This window comes from Orcinus orca, chromosome 15, assembly GCF_937001465.1.
Source record: "Orcinus orca chromosome 15, mOrcOrc1.1, whole genome shotgun sequence".
In the NCBI taxonomy this organism is placed as follows: Eukaryota; Metazoa; Chordata; class Mammalia; order Artiodactyla; family Delphinidae; genus Orcinus; species Orcinus orca.
In genome coordinates, this window is record NC_064573.1 from 84,557,283 (window position 1) to 84,580,764 (window position 23,482).

General features: G+C 44.9%; 1 protein-coding gene across 2 annotated transcripts in view; it reads left to right on the forward strand.

Annotated features, from left to right (window-relative positions):
- Positions 1-23,482, forward strand: part of TMEM132B (transmembrane protein 132B) — a 409,467-nt gene that overhangs the window by 164,576 nt on the left and 221,409 nt on the right. For both annotated transcript variants that reach the window (XM_033440679.2, XM_049698598.1), the window contains exon 2: positions 11,545-12,436. In XM_033440679.2, coding sequence (XP_033296570.1) covers positions 11,739-12,436 — 698 coding nt within the window. In that variant the 5' untranslated portion in view covers positions 11,545-11,738. The remainder of the gene's footprint in view (positions 1-11,544; positions 12,437-23,482) is intronic.

Below are 23,482 nucleotides of genomic sequence, written 5' to 3' on the forward strand. Positions count from 1 at the left end.
AAATGTGGCAGAATGGACTTCCCTGGTGGTGCAGTGGTTAAGAATCCACCTGCCAATGCAGGGGACACAGGTTTGATCCTTGGTCCAGGAAGATCCCACATGCCACGGAGCAGCTAAGCCTGTGCACCACAACTACTGAGCCTGTGTTCTAGAGCCCGCGAGCCACAACTTCTGAAGCCCACGCATTCTAGGGCCCGCGTGCCACAACTACTGAGCCCACGCGCTGCAACTACTGAAACCCGTGCGCCTAGAGCCCGTGCTTTGCAACAAGAGAAGCCACCGCAATGAGAAGCCCACGCACCTTAACAAAGAGTAGCCCCTGCTTGCCGCAACTAGAGAAAGCCCGCGCACAGCAGCAAAGACCCAACGCAGCCAAAAAAAAAAAACAGGGATCATGAAGAAAAATATGGCAGACAGTGGCAAGGCACCCATAAGCCCCATATGCAGACCTTCCTCTTCAGGTGAGGGTCCGACTGGGTTTGGGGCAACTTGACGGAGTGAATCTAAAGTGATCCTGAAGACAAAAAAAAAATAGGCAAGATGAACTGATAGAAGATTGATAAAGTAGGGTGAGCTCTCAGTTACAGGGCTGCCATAACAAAGTACTGCAGATCGGGTGGCTTAAACAACTGAAATTTATTCTCATGGTTCTGGAGGCTGGAGTCCAAGGTCAAGGTGTGAGCAGGGCTGGTTTCTCCTGAGGCCTCTCTCCTTGGCTTGTAGACAGCCGTCTTCTCCCTGTGTCCTCACGTGGTAATCCCTCTGTGTGTGTCTGTGTCCTCATCTCCTCTTCTTATAAGGACCCGTCATAACAGAGTAGGGCCCACCCTAACGACCTCATTTTAACTTAATTATCTCTTGAAAGCCTCTATCCCCCCAAAATACAGTCACATTATTTTTCAATTAAAAAACCATTAAACTATGAAGTCAAATAAAATACTTCTGCCTGCTTATTCAGTTGTGTGCGAGTTTCCGACGACTATCAGATTCTCACTTTACGTTATACCCCAAAAGGAACTGCAGATGGATTCAAGAATTAAATGTAATACATACAATTCGATAAGAGGGTAGATCCGAAGTGTTCTCATCACGAAAAATATCAGTTCATATACCCATCACCTCAGATTCATCATCTGAGGTGATAGAGACATGAATAAGCTTGGTTGTGGTCATTTGTTCACAATGTAAACCATCAGATTGTACACCTTGAATATATACAACACTTTTTCCTCTTTAAAAATGGAAGTATAGTTGATTTCCAATGTTGTGTTAGTTTCTGGCATACAGCAAAGTGATTCAGATTATATATATATATATATATATATATATATATATTTCCTTTTCCATATTCTTTTCCATTATGGTTTATTACAGGATATTGAATATAGTTCCCTGTGTTATAGAGTGGGACCTTGTTGTTAATCTATTTTATATATACAACTTTTAATGGCCCAAAATACCTCGATAAAAAAGAATTAAATGCAAAAATGTAGTCACACACATGAATATACATATACCCACCATAGAAACCCAGTTGAGAGTATAGGTGAGTATATATTTGATCTTGGGATATGGGGAAGGGTCTTTATGGCATAAAAGAAGTGGTGGACCTCATGTAGAAAAGGTTAATCCTCTTCCTTGTGTTTTAAATCTTGTACACTGGCCTTGGATGGTCTATGTAGAACATTTGTGCCCCCAGATCTTGCCAGAGAATATAGTCTCAAGACCTCTGCTACTTACCACTTTCTAAGACCTTAGCTGGTTTGGTAAGAAAGCACGTTCATGGAGGAGAGTTTGAAGGGTAGAATTCTCCTCTAGGGTCTTATTCTGCATCTTATTTTTCCATCAGGTCAGACCTTCCAAGAGCTGTCAGCTGTCTTGCCTCGCAATCCTTTGTCCTCTGCATAATCACCTTTGCCTGATGGTCCTTCACTGTCGCATCCCGCCTTGTGCGGACGGCACCATGGGGAGCCTGCTAATAAATTCACTGTATTGTAGGGATGCCATTGTGTCCCTCGGGGCACCACCACCGGAGGAATTTCTCTCAGAGCCAGGAAAAGCTTTGCTTCTTGCTTTCATCTTATGAATGGTGCCCAACTGGTGACCTCATCTCGTGCTTTGAGAGCCGGACAATTCAGAGGCCCATTTGCAGTCCCTTTAATCATTGCCGAAGCTCTCACACTGTAGACTTTGCTCTCTAAGCTTTCCCCTGGCAGCAGAACATAGTGGCTAAGGGTGTAAACTCTGCCGGGAGCTTGACAACTTGGATCCACTTTCCCCTCTGCCACTTACTAGTTCTGCGATCTTAGGCAAGTCACTTAACTGCCCCGTGCCTCAGTTTCCCCATCTATGAGTGGGGCTGATAATCAAATCCTCAGAATCCAAAAACTGAAGATTAAAAGAGTTAATACCTGTGAAATGCTTAGACTAGTGCTTGGTACGTCATAAGGATTGTAAATAAATGATGACTGTGATAATGATTCTGTTCTTTTCTCGTTGCCCTTATTTCTCTATACTTTTTATTATCACTGTAATTTCTAGTCATATCTAATCCTCAATGGATTTACTGGTATATGACCCAAGACTTGCCCTCAAGACCATGAGTGACTATTCATTTCTGAGTACCGATACCCGCCTGCGTTTTGAAAGTTCACTTTATGCCTCTTGGCTTTTACGAAAGAATTACATTAGTACCATTTTTCGCTAACCTGAAAGAAATCTAAAGAGAATTTCCCCTTTTACAAAAAAAGGCGAAAAGTGAAAAGAGAGTTCAGCGTTGGTTTTGCAGTGAGCCTTTACAGAGGTATCGCGCACCCCGACGGGTGAGAGTGGCACCACCGAGCTCCTTCCCCGGAACTACGTACACTCAGCATCTCAGCATCAAGTCGCCATAGCTTTGAACCGTACGAGCACCTGTGCTTTATCTCCCTTTGTTTTGTGCATCCGTTAGCAAGATGTGCTCTAAGGTAATTGCTTCTTTGCTTTGTGCCATTTAGGCTTACGGAAGACTTCACAGGAATGATTTACTTTCAGATAGCGGGGGAAACCTGTATACACAAAGTACCTACTGTGTACCAATAGTGTCTTTGAACTTTTAGTGGCGTTTCTTTCCACTGCTGTTCAGTTGAGTCGTCTAGAGAACAGGGGAACAATTGGGCCCCTCCCCGAGACCATTACAATGAATTCTGGTGGGCAGGGCCGGGTATAATACATATGTTCTTTACCGTGTGTACCTACTATGTAGCCAGAGTTCAGAATCCCTATCTTAGGATGTGGCGCTGTGTCTAAAAGGAGTTTACCTTTGTGTGGAGATGAAGTTGGTGTCCACCTCCTCCTGAATCCCACATTCATATTTTCACCTGGCTCCCCATCATCTCCCTGTCACCTTAACTCGAATGTGTCCAAACCAAAGTCCGTATCTTTTTCCTCCACACCGCATGTGAGTCCCGTGTTCTCTATTCCACTGATAGTTCTACAAACTACAATGGAGTACCTGGGAGTTCTCCATGGTTCCTGCCACGATCACGCAGCCTCTGATGGGGACACACAATTCTGGATTCCTGGCTTCTTCTCTAAAAACTCTCACTTTCTGGGTTTTATTTTGTGTTTCTCTAGAGTCTCCCTGTCTCCCTCTGGACCAAGAAGGAATTATGGGACAGCCTGGAGATCAAGGAATAAGAGCTCTTCCTTTCCCCAGCGGGCTCGCTGTGAAGCTCTGTAGGGCGGTGGTTAGGGGTGTACACTATAGAGCCAGTTGTTTGGAATCCTGACCTGGAACCTTCATTTACTAGACTTAACGCCTCTCTGCTGCAATTTTCTCTTCTGACAAATGGGATCTCAGTTGTTAAGTTACCGTCTCTTAGTTCCAAACTCATCTTTCTGTTCTCTGGTCTTTAATGCTGGGTGCTGGCATCTGAAAACCACATTTCTCTTAGCCATTTGTTTCTTGTTAGTCTCTACTAACGGCGGTGGGCGGGGGGGCTGCTATAGGAGATTGCAGGGCTGGAGCTGGGAGGAGGGACCTGCTCTCTCCTGTCCACTTCCTGTCCGCTTCCTGTCTGCTCTTCTGCTTCCTGCTTTCCCCCTGCTTCTGGTCTGCTTTTTATCTGCTTCCTGTCCTTGTGAACAACCCGTGTTTGGCCACACAGGGCTCCCCAGTTTGAAATTTGAGAAGAATCTTGGGACAAAGGCGAGCATCCCTCCAGCCTGAGGACCAGCTGGCCTTGGTGGCTTCATGCCCTCTTGTCTGTATGGTCTGTCCTTCTCTCTCAGCCACGGTATATTTTATCTGGTTGAGAAAGACAGAAACTCATCTGACTTTTCCCATCTTACTGGGTGGCTTTTGAATTCAGTAGTTAAGTATTTGCTGCCTTTTCTTGGTTATGTGATCAGTGACTTGTGTTTCAAATGCAGAGGCGTGGAAGGATCTGGTCCCCGGGGTACAGTGACGGGATGCAGTTGGGGGTGGGAGCAAACTGGATGAGGATGTGCAATAAATTCCACCACAGCTGGTCGTTAATGAATAACTCACCACTTGCACTTCTCGTCCTTAACCTGAGAGCGTTTGGTTTGACTTGTTGTATTGGCTACTCCTCCTGGGGCTCCCGGCCACGTGCAGGGGTTTACAGGTAGCAGTGCTTTCCCACATTTATTGTTACCTTAAAGGTATGGATCTCTGGCTGCTCTGCCATCAACTGGGTCAACTGTATCTATTTTCCTGCTCTACCTGGGAATCCAGGCTGGTACCTGGGACGGGAGACAGTCACCTGTGACGGTAGAGTGATGAAAGCCTCACTGGATGTGTAGGGATTTTGTCCATGAACCTGGAATAGTGAGCGTTGAGTTCCAGCCCCTTCAGCTGACCTGCATATAGCCTTGGCCTCATGGTAGAACCAGCAGGCCAGTTGGCCCTAGGGCCATACAGAGAAGTGGAAAGCCTTTGGAATTGGACAGAGCTGGTTGGAACCCTACCTTCGACCATGTTCAAACTGCTTCATTTCTCTGTGCCTCAGTCTCACCAAAGGGACTAACTATTCATCTCACAACCATTGTGATAATCAACGGACTTAGCAGTTATACATGCCCAGGTGTGTTGACACATCACAAGTGCTGTTTCTCCTTTAAGTGGTATTTTTTCCTTCCATGTGAGCAGTGCAGCTCTTTGCTTGGCAAACCTAGCAACCAGCTTAGTGACCACAGCGATGTGATATTTGAGAGGACATGCATGGAGTAATAATGTGATGGACCAGTGATTTGTTAATACTAATGATATCTATTAACAACCCTGGGGAGAAGCCAAAGAAAGGCTCAGAAGGAACACAGAGAGATTTATTCTCTCAGCATTGAACCATGGCAGCCTTAGTTGATGGACATTCACTCAGTATATATTTGTTTACTTCCTTCTGCTGGGTACTGGAGATTCAGCAGTAAACTGGATATCAAAGCCTGTGCTCTCATGAGCTTGAATTTCAATAGAGAGACTAGATAGACAATAAGTAAACAAGTAAAAGGCTAATTTCATATGGTGACAGTGGCCTTGAAGAAATATAATAGGAAGGTGTGATTAGTGACTGGATGTATTCGTCCGGCTTTAGCCAAGAAAAGGGAAACCACTCTAGTTATTTCCACAGAGGGAATTTAATCAAGGGAATTAGTTACTCGGGTGATGGAAGATCTGCGAAACCAAGTCGGGCATGGTAAACACCTCCTGGGAATGTAAAGTAATCCAGAAATTAATAACAACAGGAAGCTGCTACCAATTGGGCTGAAGGGACAAAGTGGGGAAATTGGATCATCAGAACCCAGAAGCTGGAACCATCCAGTAGATATTAGAACTACTGCCTAGGAGAGCTGTATGCATGGTGGGGAGCATGAAGAGGGCTGGAATCAGAGAAGAGGCACCGTCTCTGCCAGGAAGTGCTGGCCGACAAGGGAGAAATACCTCCCATGCTCCATCTTCTGCCAGAGCCTCCCATTGCATCCAGAGGCCGGGAGCAAAGGAGCTTGGGAAGTGTAGTTTCCTGTGATGCAGAGAAGAGCAGGGACAGGGCTGGAGAAACCCTTCCTGAGCTGAGAAATCCTGGTGGGAAGGAGTCTGCTCTGCTCACAGGTGGGTGATGAGCTTCTCAGCAAGTGCAAAAGTTCACAGAGGAAGACACAGAAACAGGGTGGAGACAGACAGGAAAACATGAGTGTGAATGAACTCCTAGTTCATTCCTTCATCCCAGAAACAACTTCCACTGCACCGTTCTGAACGGATATGAATGCTTCCAAGGGCCTCCTTGTAGCTTCTGGCCACCATGACCATGGACATGGGGGTGCCCAGATGGTGGCAGTAAATTACCAGCTATTCTTCAGGACCACCCTTTGACAGACCAGTGAGCAATTTCTCTTGCTGATGGTTTCCAAAGACCTGGCCATCTGGCCCACTGGAAGGAGAGCCTTCCATTCCTGGCTGTGCACGTCCATGTTGTCTTGTGGGAGTGAGAAGAGACTCAGCTGCAGACATGTCACAGGCCTTGACCCTCAGGTGGGTGACCAGGAGCCACAAGACTGGTACTCAGCTTCCAGGTAGGGCTGGCGATGGCAGTGGAAAGGTTTTTGAGTCTGTGGGCTGCATTATCTTGGAGCTGCAGGTCCCTCCACTCCTGACAAAGGCACGTGCCCAGGAGTATTTTTTGCGTGCCAAGCACAGCAGTGATGGTACCTGGGTGATGACACCTGGTGAAGGGACAAAGTGGGGAAATTGGATTATCAGAAGTAGTCTTAACCACTGCGCCACCAGGGAGGTGCCTCCCCCCTCAGCTTTACTGAGATATCACTGACCTGTCCATCCACGCAATTTGGGTCACAGAGTCCCTGCCGGGATTCCCAGCGCCCTGGGAGTTGCTTCATCCTGGGAAGTTGTTAGTTTCCCCCCAAAGTTCTCTTTGGGGCTTCCTCGGAGCCATCTGCCAGTCAGAGCATCCTTTAACCACAGGGCATCCGTCTGGAGCACCTTGTGCTCTTGGTGAACCTGCACTTGATTTTCTTCTTGGCTCATAAGGGGAGCAGTGATGAGAAGCCCTTTGCAGCTGGGCCTCACTAAAACGTCCTCATTTTCTATTTATTTATTTATTTTTGGCTGCGCTGGGTCTTCGTTGCTGTGCGCAAGCTTTCTCTAGTTGCGGCGAGCGGGGGCTACTCTTTGTTGTGGTGCGCGGGCTTCTCATTGCGGTGGCTTCTCTTGTTGCGGACCATGGGCTCTAGGCATGTGGGCTTCAGTAGTTGTGGTGCACGGGCTTAGTCGCTCCACGGCATGTAGGATCTTCCCGGACCAGGGCTCGAACCGGTGTCCCCTGCATTGGCAGGCGGATTCTTAACCACTGCGCCACCAGGGAAGCCCAAAACGTCCTCATTTTCTGCTCTCAGGACCCACCTCATTCAGTCAGGTGGTGAAAAGCCCTCTAGGAAATCAGCAGACTGAATAGGGCCTCATTTCACATTCAGAACTCTGGCCACACGGTCTACCTGCCAACGGGAAGAAGAATGGTGCCACTATGTGACATTAGGGGGCTAAAGGTAGGGGTGTTAGCTTCTCAGACCCTGGGTGTCTGTCTAAGGACAGTCTCTCGTCTTCATAAAATGCTCCTAAATTTGGATGTCATATTTTGTGGCAATCTGGTTTGAGGACAAAATGAGGATCTGCCAGCTGGTGTTTATGGCTTTCCATATAAGCCTTCGGACAAAATTTGTATTGCATTTTGCTTGAGTTATGGTGGGACAGGATTGTAAACTTCACACTCTCATTTCAGATAAAATGCAGGCTTTGGCCATAATAAAGAAGAGAGAAGGCTCAGCTTTAAATTTCTTGTAAATCAATTTTTGAGAGGTATAAAATATCGATATAAATGATAATGAAAAAATAGAACAAGTCCACAGTGGAAACAGAGCATATTAAACTTTGCATTTATTTTAATTTCCTTTTCCACATCTGTAAATAAGTCAGAATTTAAACCTTGCCTTAGGCTTTGCCTAGATTTTATGAGAACGTAAAATTTGAACCTCTTTCTTCCCAAATCTGGTCGGTTGTATGCCCACCCATCTCTGCTGAAGGATATTGTCAGGCTGTGGAAGACAGACTTGCCTCGTTGCCAGTTAATCTATGGGTAAATTCACCAAGAATATAACTTCGTGGTTTGGAGAGGGGAAATAAACCAACCAAAAAATAATTTAAATTTCATCTGGAATGGCGTTTCTGCATTGCTTGACATTGTCAAAATACAAATTGCCCCTTGGTGGCGGCAACAGCTAAAACTTTCCTTAGGATGAGGTTCCTTCTTCAAAGTCATCTGTCTTCCTCCTCCGTCTTTGATCCGAATCCTGCCCGATCTATGGGGATGCAATCTGGAGGAAACTCAGGTCTATATTATGAAAGTGAATGTATCCTATGCGTATTTATGTATGTATATATATTACATACATACAGTATCTACTTTTGAAAATATATTTTAAACAGATGTGGGATAACTTAAATCAAGGTTTGACGTCTGTTCTTTCACTTAAGATGTCGTAAGCATTTTCTCACGGTGCTACGTATTTGTTGAAATCGTGGTTTTGATGACCGCTTAATATCTCACACAGAGTAAGACTTCAATCATTTATATAATCATTGCCCTCATGATGAGTTTTTAGGTTGCTTCCTGTGTGTTGCTGTTATAAATCATACTCGTGTTGACGCTTGCGCATTAATCTCCTTTCTGATGATCTCTTATTTCCTTCGCATGAATTCCTAGGTGGAGAATTATTGGGACGGGCGTTTGGAAGGGTGTGAACGTTCACTTTTGTAGCTGCCTTGTGTAGGTTAGCCGTGCCTTTCTCCAAAGTTTGCCCGCTCCCCGGGGCGGAAACCGCATCTGTCTTGCCCCTGTGATATCCCTACCAGGGCTGGAAATATAGTAAGTAAATATATTTAGGTAGAGTAGTAAATATATTTAGATAGATAATTGGAGAAATGAATAACGAATAACACTTCTCCTCCAGTAATTAATCTGACCAGGACTGGCCATATTGATGACACTTGAGAATTTTCTTTCTTTCTTCCCCCCGGACCCCATACGCATTTTATTTGGTTGCACTGGGTCTTAGTTGAGGCAGGCGGGGTCCTTTAGTTGCGGCACGCGGGCTTCTTAGTTGCGGGACGTGGCCTCCTTAGTTGCAGCACGTGAACTCTTAGTTGCAGCACGCACGTGGGATCTAGTTCCCCGACCAGGGGTCGAACCCGGCCCCCTGCATTGGGAGCACGGAGTCTTAACCACTGCGCCACCAGGGAGGTGCCTCCCCCCTCAGCTTTACTGAGATATCACTGACCTGTGAAAAGTGTGTATGTTTAAGGTATACAATTGAATGTTTTGATATATGTGTACATTCTGAAATTTCAAGCTACCATAATCAAGCTAATTAACATATTCATTACCTCCACCTAGTTTTCACTCTGTGTGTGTGTGTGTGTGTGTGTGTGTGTGTGTACGTGTTGAGAAGATTGATTTTAAAATCCATTCTCTTAGCAAATTACAATGTACAATACAGGGTTGTTAACTATGTCACATTGCGGTACATTAGCTCTCCAGAACATGGTCATCTTGCTTAACTGAAACTTTATACCCTTTGACCCACATCCCCCCTTCCTCTCCCCCCAGCCCCTGGCAGCCACCATGCTACTCTCTACTTCTACGAATTTGACTATTTTAGATTCTGCACGTAAGTGAGATCGTGCAGCATTTCACAGAGAACTTGCCTTCTGAACACCTTCTTGGAGAAAGTATACGTCAGCCCCTTCGTGGTGGTATCTGTTTCACAATCTCCTAATTACAATTTTGTCATCCACTAGGAAAGGAAAGCTCACCAAGGACAGCCCTGAAAAGGCCAAAAATTATTTAAGTCAACAGAAAACTGTATTTCACAGAATTTGTAACGGCTGCGGAAAAAATGTTACCAGGAGTCAGAGTCAATGGAGTATTTATTTGCCTTTTATCCTCTGGTGATGTTGTACTGTAAACACTGCTGCCTGGTTTATTTCCTCTTGCTCTGGTTGGAAGCCAGGCTCCAGGGGCAGAGGTTTATTTCAGGGCAAGGAAGAATTCCTGTCTGTTCTTGGCCTGATTTGCCAACCCTGGTTCCTGGTGGGCTGTCTTCACTTTGAAGAAGCTTCCTGGGTCTTTGCTGTTTGTGTTTCTCCACTTGAAAGAAACACACACACACACACACACATATATATATATATATATATATATATATATATATATACACACACACACACACATGTCCACATATACATGTTTATGTATATTTATATGTATTTTAATTAACAAAGTAATACATGATTATCATAACAAGTTTTAAGAAGGTAGAAACATAAGTGGTAAAAGGCAAAAATCCTTTCTGGATTCTATAGATACCAAACATAAATATATGTACATTTACATATGTACATATAGAATCTTAAAAAATTACCCAAATAGGATCATATGTAATACATTTATAATTTTTTATGCTTAATGACAGATTGTGGACATTTTTTCAAACATGCTTCATTTTTCTTACAGAGCTGCCTGTTACCCCATTGCAAAAGTGTATAGTTTATCTGGTCTCCTCTTAATATAATAAACCTTTGGAATGGTTTAAACTAGTAAATAATAATAATGATAGCAGGTAAAGATTGAGCATTTATGTGTGTCAGCACTGTTCTAAGCGCTTCATATTTATTAACTCGTTAATCCTTGCAATCATTTATATTTATATCCTACTTTATATGAGGACATTTGAGGCACAGAGAGGTTAAGCAACTTGCCCAAGGTTGCTCAGTTAGGAAGTGGCAGAGCCAGGATTCAAATCCAGGCTTCTGGTTCCAGCACATAAAATAAGTTTGTCTGCAATTCAAAAGGATGCTGCAGTGGACATCCTTGTAGATAAACAGATCTTTATGAATTCTCACTCGTGTTTTGGAAGGAGAGATTTCTAGAAGTGGGAATGCTGAGCCATGGCTTCACCCTCACTTCAGAAAGAATTAGGTGATGTCTAAACGTTTATCCACGTGGACACCACATCTAGGAGGGATGGGAAGAAGCATAAATATCAAAGTAATCAAGTATTAACACGTCATATACGATGGTCCAATGCCGGGTTGTATGGTGGGCTTGGTAGGTGTGCAGCCTACTCTCTGGGGGGTGATTACAACAGAGATGACCACGATCCTCTGAGTTCGGGGCTTTGCGAGAGCAAAAGAGGGTGCGACGTTTTCCCTCCGGGGGCGGGGGCGTAATTCAGTCACAGGACGATTGGATCAGTGGTACACGGGGCTCCTTCCCACCCTTGCCCCGGTTATTTCGGAACACACTTTATGTAATGACAGGACTTTCACCGCGAGGAGACCCAGGATTCGGGTGGGCGTGGCCAGGATTCGGGTGGGCGGTGTGTTGTGTGGATGGGTGGAGGCGGCCCTGCGTTAATTTCATTGCCTCTCCAGACGCGGCTCTCACTCTTCCTCTGCTTCCGTTTCTCGTGCAGTGACGGAGAGCCGCGCCATCGTGGACAGCCTGCAGAGGTTTTCCTCGCTCCCTGCTTACCTTCCCACGAGCTTCCACGTCTCTAACGCAGAGGAGTCCTTCTTCCTTAAAGAGGCCAACCAGGACGTCACTCGGAACTGCAGTCTGCAGGCCCGGGTGGAGTCGTTCTTTATCTACCGAGCCAGGAGCCCCCCGATGGTCAATGCCAGCTATGGGCCATTTTCAGTCGAGAAGACGGTCCCGCGGGAGTTCATGCTGACATCTGCACCCTTTGGCAACATGGGCCAGTTTCCCTTCAACTGGAAGTTGAAAGCCCACATCCTCGGCAGCTCCATCTACTCCAACAGACCCAAAGTGCAGACCTTGTTCTACATCACCGGGATGGGCTGGGCCGACGGCGACCCAGCGGAACAGCTCCCCTGCGTCAAGATGTTTGCGTTCCCGGAGGCCAGGGAAGTGGCGGCCAGCTGTCGGCTGCAGGGGACCCCTGGGCTGTGTGTGGCCGAGCTGGAGGTGCTGCCCGAGTGGTTCAGCTCTGGGCTGGACCTGGAGCCCGAGGAGGAGATCCCAGCCCTGCTGGGCGGCACGGCCATGGAGCTCTTCTTCACGCTGTACCCGGCCGACCAGGCCGGCCAGTGTCCCCTGGAGGAGGACAGCAAGTGGGAGAACAACATACACTCGGGCCAGGACAGCCCCCCGCCGGCGCCAGCTGCCCGGGAGAGGATCGGGAGTGTCGTGGTCTACCCGACCCAGGACGATCTCAGGTGGTCCCTGCTGAGCCTGGATGAGAACGTCGTTCTCTCCGTACCTCTGAACCTCGTGCGGGAAGGGGACACCGCCACCTTTTTGGTCTCTCTGGCCAGTGGCTCTGTGGCTGACCACTTCACTCTCAGGTGAGAGGCTTTGCGGGGTTGGGTGGGATGCTAATCAACTCCTGATCGTCAGTGAGTTGTTAGTCTGTCAAGTGGGTGTTGATGCTTTGCTGAGGATCCAGCATCGTGAGGAAACTTACAAACATAAAATAAGACCCAGCAAAACAACACACCAGACACCGTAAAGCAGAGTATTTGGGGGTGGGCCCTGGGCATCCCTGTTTTCTAAGCACCCCCTAAGTATAATTCTGGTGTGAAGCCAGGATTAAAACTTCTGCGTTGAGAGCAGCAATTCGGGCTGTGAGGTCCAAGTTTGTCTCCTTCAGGCTCTCACGTGATAGTCTGAACCTCTTACTGCCCCCTTGATGTGCCAGGCAGAATCCCATAATGCCCGGAAGTGGACACCTTGTAAATGAATTCCAGTTTCTAAATCCACGAAGGAGCTTTCTGAGACAGTGTTTCCCACCTCGCCGCTTTTCATCAGTAAAGAATCCTTTGTCAAAGCAAAGCAGCTGTCTCTATCTGTATGACAAAGACTTGGTTTTAGGATTGCAGAAAGTGAGGAACTTCTCTGCGCTAGGGGGACAAACCTGTCTTTAGCTTATTTTGCTCACATAGGTTCCTGGGTAGCAGTAGGAAGCAGCAGTAGCTCTGCTACATACCGGCTGTGTGTCCTGGGGCAAGTCACCTAACCTCTCTGGGCCTCAGCTTCCTCTTTGGTAGGATGGGGATGATGATGGGATCTATCTCCCAGGGTTGTTGTGAAGATTACACAAGTTAACAAAGTTCTTAGAATAGTGCCTGGCACATGAGGGGTCTCCACTGAATTTAGGCTGTGGTGTTTCCTGGTCCTCAGACGCCGAGCTGGTAGACATATAAACTGCAATGCACGTGGGGCTTTGTTTTGCTGGGTGCAGGTGAGGAAAAATAAGATTTAATCGTGAGTCCAGCATGCTCCTTCTGATTCTGACGGAGGCCGACGTACCAGATCACGTCTGTTTGGAGGTGCGCTTGTTCAGAGCCTGGCAACAGGATCCCAAGGCTCTGGCAGATCCCAGGTGGGTTTAGTAGCCCGCAGGAAGCGGGCTTCCTATTTGGAGCCCCTTGAGTTAGTCTTGGTGGTAAAACTGATTCAGAAATTGGTGTGGACCCAGCCCTGTGCTAGTCACTCCACTGGTGGGGCTGGGGTGGTCTAAAACCCAGTTCTTGCTCTGCAGAGTTTCTTCCAATGCAAGGCAGTGCAAGCTGCTCACTATAGACCAAGGATGGCCAAGGGATGGTTTCTGCTTTCCTGCTCTTCCCTCTCCCACGGCAGACATGACCAGTCAATTGCAGCACCTCAGCACTCCCTCTGCTGTGGCAGACATTACTGATCTACTGCACTGAGCTCAGAACTCCAGGCAGCCCCTACCAATTCATGTGAGGTAGAGAGTATAACACTTAAGACTGAACTTATTTGCCATCCCTGATGTAGAGAGAATGTTGTTGGGTGAGAAGTTTGAGGAAAGGGAGAGCAGGTGGCCTGGTGGTTGGGGAAGTCTGGGAGCCCGGCTGGGAAAGGCATTTCAGGACAGGGGGAATGTCATAAACAGTACTAGGTAACTGACTGAGGACGTAGAATGGTCCAGGCCACATTCTAAGTTGTTTACATGCCTTAACTCACTGAATTCTGACAACAGACAACTCAAGGAGGCAAGTACGGCTATCATCCCCATTTTTCTGAGGCACAGAGAGGTTAAGTAGCTTGCCCAAGGTCACACAGCTAGGGAGCAGTGAGTGTGAATCCCGGTGGTCTGGCTCTAGAGCCTGTGCCCTTCACCCCCATGGCCCACTGCCTTTCGAAGACAGGAGGGGGCAGCTGCCGCCCCCCCCACCCCGGCTGCATGTGGCTCAGTCATGCCAGAGCTGAGGGTCAATTTAGGGAGGGAGAGGCTGCTGAGACCAGAAGAGGTTCCAGCATCCACAGTGTAGAAACTCCTGAAGTGTTACCTTCATGGTGAGTAGAAACCCCTCAAGTTTTTTCTTTCCCACAGAAGTTAATTTTAGAGCTGAAACGGACTATAACACTGACTTTCCCTTGAGAGGTCAAATCGTGAATTGTCAGTCTCCAGGAAATAGTAGCCACAGGGCCGTTAGTTGTGGGGCCTTGGGACTGTCCCAAAGGAAGAACGTCTAGCCTAGAGTTTGCAAACTGGTGGTCATGGCAAATCTAGGCCACGGATGTATGCTGGTGTTTTTTTTTTTTTTTCTTTTTAAAGCTCATATGGCATCCCTTAAAATATTTAAAAGAGTTGCCAACTTCTAATAATAGGGAGATCTCACGTGTCATTTACTTGGAAAGTGTTGAAGATTTGGTAACTTGGCAACAGTTGGCTGTAGTTAGGGAGTGGCTTTCCCCTTTAGATGGATCATGCATCGCCTAGTTCACCCCAGTCCCCACTACACCCTATCGTCCCACACCTGGCCCATTGCACTCACTTATCTGGCTCCTGTGAGCATTTAAGAACTCCTGATACAGTGTTGAAAAAAGGGGGATGCAACGCTTAGAAGAGGGGCTAGATTCTAATCTATGGAGGCAGGCATCACCGACTCATTCACTGTGTGTCAGGGAGATAGAAGTGGTCAGTGGGTGCATCACAGGAAACGAAACATCCCCTCCATCATCACCGGCATTATTTAGTGAATTTGTTGCTTCATGTAAAGCAATTAGAAGGGTGCCTGGCACCCTGTAGATGTTCAGAAAGTGTTAATTGATACTATTATTTACTATAATTGATGCTGTTATTCATACTATTATGTGTTAATTTAATATTTAACAAATTCATACGATTATGTGTTAATTTGATACTATTTAACAAAATTTTTTATTGGAGTATAGTTGATTTACAATGTTGTGTTTCTGCTGTACAACAAAGTGAATCAGTTATACATATACATATATCCACTCTTTTTTAGATTCTTTTCCCATATAGGCCATTACAGAGTATTGAGAAGAGTTCCCTGTGCTATACAGTAGATCCTTATTAGTTATCTATTAATATTTTATATACAGCAGTGTGTATATGTTAATCCCAATCTCCCAGTTTATCACCTCCCCTTTCCCCCCTGGTAACCATAAGTTTGTTTTCTACATCTGTGACTCTATCTCTGTTTTGTAAATAAGTTCATTTGTACCATTTTTTCAGGTTCCACATATAAGCGATATGATATTTGTCTTTCTCTGTCTGACTGACTTCACTTAGTTATGATCATCTCTAGGTCCATCCGTGTTGCTGCAAATGGCATTATTTCGTTCTTTTTTATGGCTGAGTAATATTCCATTTTATATATGTACCACACCTTCTTCATCCGTTCGTCTTCCATGTCCTGGCTATTGTAAATAGTGCTGCAGTGAACATTGGGGTGCATGTATCTTTTTGAATTATGGTTTTCTCCAGATATATGCAATCGATACTCTTAATTCATGCTTTTTAATAATTATGTATACTGTGCCAGGCTTAAGTTGTATCTCTCATTGTATTATCACAGGCACTGTACAAAGTATTCATGCCCATTTTGTGAATGTGGAAACTGAGACTCAGAGAGCTTAGGGGTTACCTGCCTGAAGTTGTGCAGTGGGGAAGTGGTGGGACTGGGGTGTGGGTCTGCATGAAGGAGTTGAGAACTCCCTTTTAAAAACACTCTTTCCGGCGGTTCTGCTTGCGTAGGTGGGGACTGAGCTTTATCTCTCGAATCTTTCTGGGTCAGCATCTAGAGTTTCTTGTCTTTATGCCTTCCTAGATAGGACTTTCATTTCTTTTTTTTTTTTTTTTTGGGGTACGCAGGCCTCTCACTATTGTGGCCTCTCCCGTTGCGGAGCACAGGCTCCGGACGCGCAGGCTCAGCGGCCATGGCTCACAGGCCCAGCCGCTCTGCGGCATGTGGGATCCTCCCAGACTGGGGCCCGAACCCATGTCGCCTGCATCGGCAGGCGGACTCTCAACCACTGCGCCACCAGGGAAGCCCAGGACTTTCATTTCTTTTTGTTTGTTTGCTTACAGAAACTTTATTCACGTGTAAATGATATGACAATAAATTTGATTTAAAAAACCAGTATATAACTATCAATTGCATTCTTATACGAGGATAAAGTTCTCATTTCTTTTACTGGAGTGTAGTTAATTTACAATGTTGTGTTAGTTTCAGGTGTACAGCAAAGTGATTCATTTGCACATACATACATGCATATATATGTATATATTCTTTTTCAGATTCTTTTCCATTATAGGTTATTACAAGATATTGAGTATAGATGACTATTATTTCGTACGGTGTACTTTATGGCCAGAGAAGACTGCACTGAAATTATGGCAGTAAACGAAGATGACCCAAGTGAAGACACACAGAGCCTGTTTATCCAGAGCTTGCTGTATGGCAAGGGGGTCAGTCGCCAGCACTGGCGTGTGGCAGAGACTCAAGGGCAGACGGGGAAGGGGGAAGTTTTTCATGGAAACAGGGAGGCTCAGGTCTGCTCCAATTGTTGCTGTGGGGAGGCTGCAGGTAGGCTCCCTAGCGGTGAGCATCTTCTGTGACGGACCTGGGGGGCATATTTGGCTTTTTTCTGGTTGACCTTGAATTGGAAGCAGAGGCTGTAGAAAGGGCAGCTGGCAGTCGTGGACCAACTTCAGACCTTTCTGGGCCGATGGTTGCCGAGGCTGTGGTTTGGCGTTTTGGCTTCGTTGCTGCAAGGTGATGGGTCAGAGTTTTATTGTCATATATGGTCTGGCTGTTGTCTTTTTGTGTATTCAGGCTCTCAAAGTCAAACAGTTTTGGGCCTCGGGGAACGTATTATTTCCCAACATAACTGATTGTCTGTTTTAATCATGTCTTTTATGAATGAAATGTGACATATTTCATTCCGGCTCAGATGAGACCCCGGATCAAAGAGTGAACGTGCACAGGATTCGCTGAGATCTCATTTTAGAGCTGAAGACGTATGGACAGGGGACAGATGGGTGCAGTTTTCATGTGTCACGTTGCTATTTCTGACTGCATATTGTACTGGGGCCAGTTTGAACAAAAGTTGGATTGGTTATTCTCTAACACAAATAGATGCTGTTAAACGCTAGTATCTAAAACTGACCCTATATTGAAAAGCCTTTTAGCAAAGGGTTAAAAAGGGTGGTTTGGAGGGGTTGGGGGCTGCTGGCAGGGCAGTGCTAGGCTGGATTCGGGGGAAGTCTTTCAAACCAAGAAAGTTTGACATGTTATGAAAATTTCCCCACTCCATCTATAACGTCTCCAAGGCTGAGAGTGACCCTGAGAAACTTTATCCCTGATTTACGAAAATAGCTCTTTCTCAGCTCACATAGAGACCCTCCCGGGCTGACCTCTCATCCTGTTAGGCTGTGGAGCCCAGTGGTTAAGATTGTAGACCCTGCGGCCAGACATCCTGGGTTCAAATCCTGGCTCTACCATGTACCAGCTGGGTGACTTTAGGCAGGTTACTTAACCTCTCTGTGCCACGGTTCCCCCATCTCTAGATGGGGGCAGTTTATGCTCTAAGTGGCTATTTAGGAAGCACCAGCTTTGTGCTCAGCCAGATTCTCCCATTTCATCTACTGTCACCCAATCCTTCTGATTGCTCAGGCCAAACATCTAATCACCGGACTGACTTTTGCCATTTTCTTACACATCCCCCTCCATCTGAACGGTCCTCAGGTCCTGGGGCTCTTCCTGTAAAGTATCCAGGATCGAACAACTGCCGTTGCTATGACCCAGGTCAAGCCAGGGTCCCCTCTTGGCTGGATGCCTACAGGACCCTCCTGACAGGTCTCCCAGCCTCTATCTTTGCCCCCTGAGGTCTTGAGCGAAAGCCAAAGTCCTCATATGGGCCCACAGGCCTGGCATGATCTGACCCTACCCCACAGCCCGCTGCACTGCTCTGATTTTTTGGACATACTTTATCATTTATGTTAATGACATACTGTATCAGTGTTTATGGCCCACCTCTTCCTGCTAGAATGTGAGGTCCGTGAGGGCGGGGACTTTTGCCTCATTTGTTCTTTGATATGTCTGTCCTAAGGATCCAGAGCGGTGTCTGACACACAGTAAGTGCTCAAGAAATATGTGTTGGAACGCCCATTTATGATAAAAACCCTCCAGGAAGTATGCATAGAGGGAACCTACCTCAACATAATAAAGGCCATATATGACAAACCCACAGCCAACGTCGTCCTCAATGGTGAAAAACTGAAACCATTTCCACTAAGATCAGGAACAAGACAAGGTTGCCCACTCTAACCACAATTATTCAACATAGTTTTGGAAGTTTTAGCCACAGCAATCAGAGAAGAAAAACAAATAAAAGGAACCCAAATCGGAAAAGAAGAAGTAAAGCTGTCACTGTTTGCAGATGACATGATGCTATACATAGGGAATCCTAAAGATGCTACCAGAAAACTACTAGAGCTAATCAATGAATTTGGTAAAGTAGCAGGATACAAAATTAATGCACAGAAATCTCTTGCATTCCTATACACTAATGATGAAAAATCTGAAAGTGAAATCAAGAAAACACTCCCGTTTACCATTGCAACAAAAAGAATAAAATATCTAGGAATAAACCTACCTAAGGAGACAAAAGACCTGTATGCAGAAAACTCTAAGACACTGATGAAAGAAATTAAAGATGATACAAAGAGATGGAGAGATATACCATGTTCTTGGATTGGAAGCATCAACATTGTGAAAATGACTCTACTACCCAAAGCAATCTACAGATTCAATGCAAACCCTATCAAACTACCACAGTCATTTTTCACAGAACTAGAACAAAAAATTTCACAATTTGTTTGGAAACACAAAAGACCCCGAATAGCCAAAGCAATCTTGAGAAAGAAAAACAGAGCTGGAGGAATCAGGCTCCCTGACTTCAGACTATACTACAAAGCTACAGTAATCAATACAGTATGGTGCTGGCACAAAAACAGACATATAGATCAATGGAACAGGATAGAAAGCCCAGAGATAAACCCGTGCACATATGGTCACCTTCTCTTTGATAAAGGAGGCAAGAATATACAGTGGGGAAAAGACAGCCTCTTCAATAAGTGGTACTGGGAAAACTGGACAGCTACATGTAAAAGAATGAAATTAGAACACTTCCTAACACCATACACAAAAATAAACTCAAAATGGGTTAAGGACCTAAACGTAAGGCCAGACACTGTCAAACTCTTAGAGGAAAACATAGGCAGAACACTCTATGTCATAAATCACAGCAAGATCCTTTTTGACCCACCTCCTAGAGAAATGGAAATAAAACCAAAAATAAACAAATGGGACCTAATGAAACTTAAAAGCTTTTGCACAGCAAAGGAAACCATAAACAAGACGAAAAGACAACTCTTAGAATGGGAGAAAATATTTGCAAACTAAGCAACTGACAAAGGATTAATCTCCAAATTTTACAAGCAGCTCATGCAGTTCAATATCAAAACAACAAACAACCCAATCCAAACTGGGCAGAAGACCTAAATAGACATTTCTCCAAAGAAGACATACAGATTGTCAACAAACACATGAAAGAATGCTCAACATCACTAATCATTAGAGAAATGCAAATCAAAACTACAATGAGATATCATCTCACACCAGTCAGAATGGCCATCATCAAAAAATCTACAAACAATAAATGCTGGAGAGGGTGTGGAGAAAAGGGAACCCTCTTGCACTGTTGGTGGGAATGTAAATTGATACAGCCACTATGGAGGACAGTATGGAGGTTCCTTAAAAAACTACAAATAGAACTACCACATGACCCAGCAATCCCACTACAGGGCATATACCCTGAGAAAACCATAATTCAAAAAGAGTCAGGTACCAAAATGTTCATTGCAGCTCTGTTTACAATAGCCAGGACATGGAAGCAACCTAAGTGTCCATCGACAGATGAATGGATATAGAAGATGTGGCACATATATACAATGGAATATTACTCAGCCATAAAAAGAAATGAAATTGAGTTATTTGTAGTGAGGTGGATGGACCTAGAGTCTGTCATACAGAGTGAAGTAAGTCAGAAAGAGAAAAACAAATACCATATGCTAACACATATATATGGAATCTAAAAAAAAGGAAAAGAAAAGAAAAAATGGTCATGAAGAACCTAGGGGCAAGATGGGAATAAAGACACAGACCTACTAGAGAATGGACTTGAGGATATGGGGAAGGGGAAGGGGAAGCTGTGACAAAGTGAGAGAGTGGCATGGACATATATACACTACCAAATGTAAAATAGATAGCTAGTGGGAAGCAGCCGCATAGCACAGGGAGATCAGCTCAGTGCTTTGTGACCACCTAGAGGGGTGGGATAGGGAGTGTGGGAGGGAGGGAGATGCAAGAGGGAAGAGATATGGGGATATATGTATATGTATAACTGATTCGCTTTGTTATAAAGCAGAAACTAACACACCATTGTAAAGCAATTATACTCCAGTAAAGATGTGAAAAAAAAAAGAAGAAAGAAATATGTGTTGGATGAATGAATGAATTTGGAAGTATTGCAAGGCATCATTGTTGGATGAAGGGTATGAATTGTCAAGACTATGAATTTATGAACTAAATAAGTGAGGGTTTCATAAATATTGAAGGTAGGGACACTTGAGGATCCAGTTCTAGCAAAAGTTTCCTCTTGGCTACAATGTGAGAATGGATTCATCATTTCTATTCAAATGATGGGCAGTGCCAGTGTATTCTAAACTTTGGTAATTCACACACCACCTTCGGGATTTTTTTTTTTGTCATATCAGATACCACCATATCCTACCATCATAATTTAAGTCATATCCATGTGCCTTCTGCATGCAATTTTCATTTGCTCTTTTTCTTTAAATCACTTTAAAAAACTTATATAAATACATTTAAAAGGACACCTCACATCTGCCACCATAAATAGAAACCAGTATTGCTTGTTCACATGAAAGGGTATTACAAAGATAAATTACGATAATAACAACAGCAAAAAAAAAAAAAAACAAAAAAAAACAACCCACTACTAAGTTCTAAGTAGGTACCATCACCTATGGAAGCCATGAACCTGAGGTCTGCTCTCTGTTTGAAAGGGAGTTGAGCATGTGCTGCTGAGAGGCGAGGGCCACGGAGACTTTCCCCTGGAAATCATCACAGGTCCTGTAGGAGTCTCACTCAGTGACTCCCTGTTATTTAAGCCACGTCTGTGCAACATCAGGACCATCTGCAGACCCAGGACCAGGCTTTGGGAAAACTGGCTGATGATGACTTTCTCATCCACGGGATCAAGGAGGCACCAGGAAGCATCACTTCCTGGTCAGCTCAGTCTCCCCCATGGATGTCCTTTCTCTGATGTCACTTCCTGTTCCATGCCACTTCCTTGGGGACTTACTCTGTACCTTGCATTGCTAGTTAATGCTCCAGGTTGAGAATATCAGACACCCCAAAGCCTTCTAGATCCCCTGAGCACATACACCATCTTCCTTCATTTCAGCACCGGCAGAAGCGAGATCAGAAGGGGTCGGAGGCAGAAAATCTAGTTGACTGTCGGGTGGGTGGGCCCTCAGGCTCGAATCTAGCTGTCACTGATGGAACAGATATTTTGTGATCACCTATTAGGTGTCGCCCACCTTTGGTTTGCTTTTCTTTTTTCCTTCTTTCTTTCAAAAAAGCCACACACGCTCTCGTCCCTCATCAAGTTCACACTCTCCAAGGAGGAAGACAGTAAAGAAGCAAATAAACAAAATTATACATCATTAAAACCCATGCCAAGGGCCATGAAGGAAACAAACAGAATGCAGTATATTTAAACTTCATTTATTTTAATTTTTTAAAACTTTTTGTCTTGGGATAATCTTAGACTTATAGAAAAGTTGCAAAAAAATCCAGATTGCCCCTAGTGTGAACATCTTACGTAACCACAGTATGAGTATCAAAACTAGGAAGTTAACACGGGCCTAATATTATTAACTAGTCTACAGACATTATTAAAAAGTGCCCTGTGTTCCTGTAACATCCTTTTTCTGCTCCGGGAGCCCACACGGCATAGAGTTGTCGTATTTCCTTAGCCTGATGAATTCTGGTCTTCAGTCGTTTTTTTCCTTTTTATCTCTTTCATGACTTTCATACTTTTGAAGAATACTGAGAATATTCCTCAATTTGGGATTTTCTGGTATTTTCTCATGATTAGATTGAGGGTGTATGTATTTGTCAGCAATCCCAATGACGTGCTCAGTGTCATGTGGGAGGTACGTGATGTTGACATGCCTCATTACCAGTGATGTTTACTTAGGTTACCCCGTTAAAGTGGCACCTTTCCAGTTTCTCCATTGCAAGTATGCTTTACCCCCTTTGTAATGAGTAATAACATCTGGGACGATACTTTGTGACTACCAACATCCTCTTTCATGTTATACTTTTGAATTTTAGCATCTGTTGATCATTCTTGCCCAGAATGCAGTATTTTTTAAATAATTGAACCAGCAGTGGATATATCACAGGAGAATTTTGGCTCTGATCATTTCTTATTTGTATATAAGGAAGTGAGCCAGTCGCAATTAGTCACCACCGAAGTCACTGGACTTTTTCTGTTGAAACAAAGGAAGATGCTCTATGTACTCAGGCGGTCCACAAGGCTTTGAGGTGACTGGCATTCTTGACCTGGAGCATTAACTAGCAAGGCAAAGGTACAGGATAAGTCCCCGAGGAAGTGGTGTGGACAGGAAGTGAGGTCGGAGGAGTGAGATCAGTGCAGTCCAAGGGGGTTAACCAGGGCAGGCTTGAATGGGCAGGTTTTGATCAGTTCAAGGAAAACGGTAGGGCAGTATGATCAAAGAGTGTGGTGTGCCCAGGACACTCTTGGAAGGCAAGTTTTTTTTAAAGGGTTAGAATCACTGAGGCTTGCTGTCGAATTTCAACTCCCCCTTCCTGGCTGTGTGACCTTGTACAGGTTACCTCACCTCTCTGAGCCTTGCCTTCCTCTCCTATATAGGAAACTAGTAATAGCATCTGTCTTTTCGGATGGCCGTGAAGAGTAAACGAGATAATGCAGGAAGG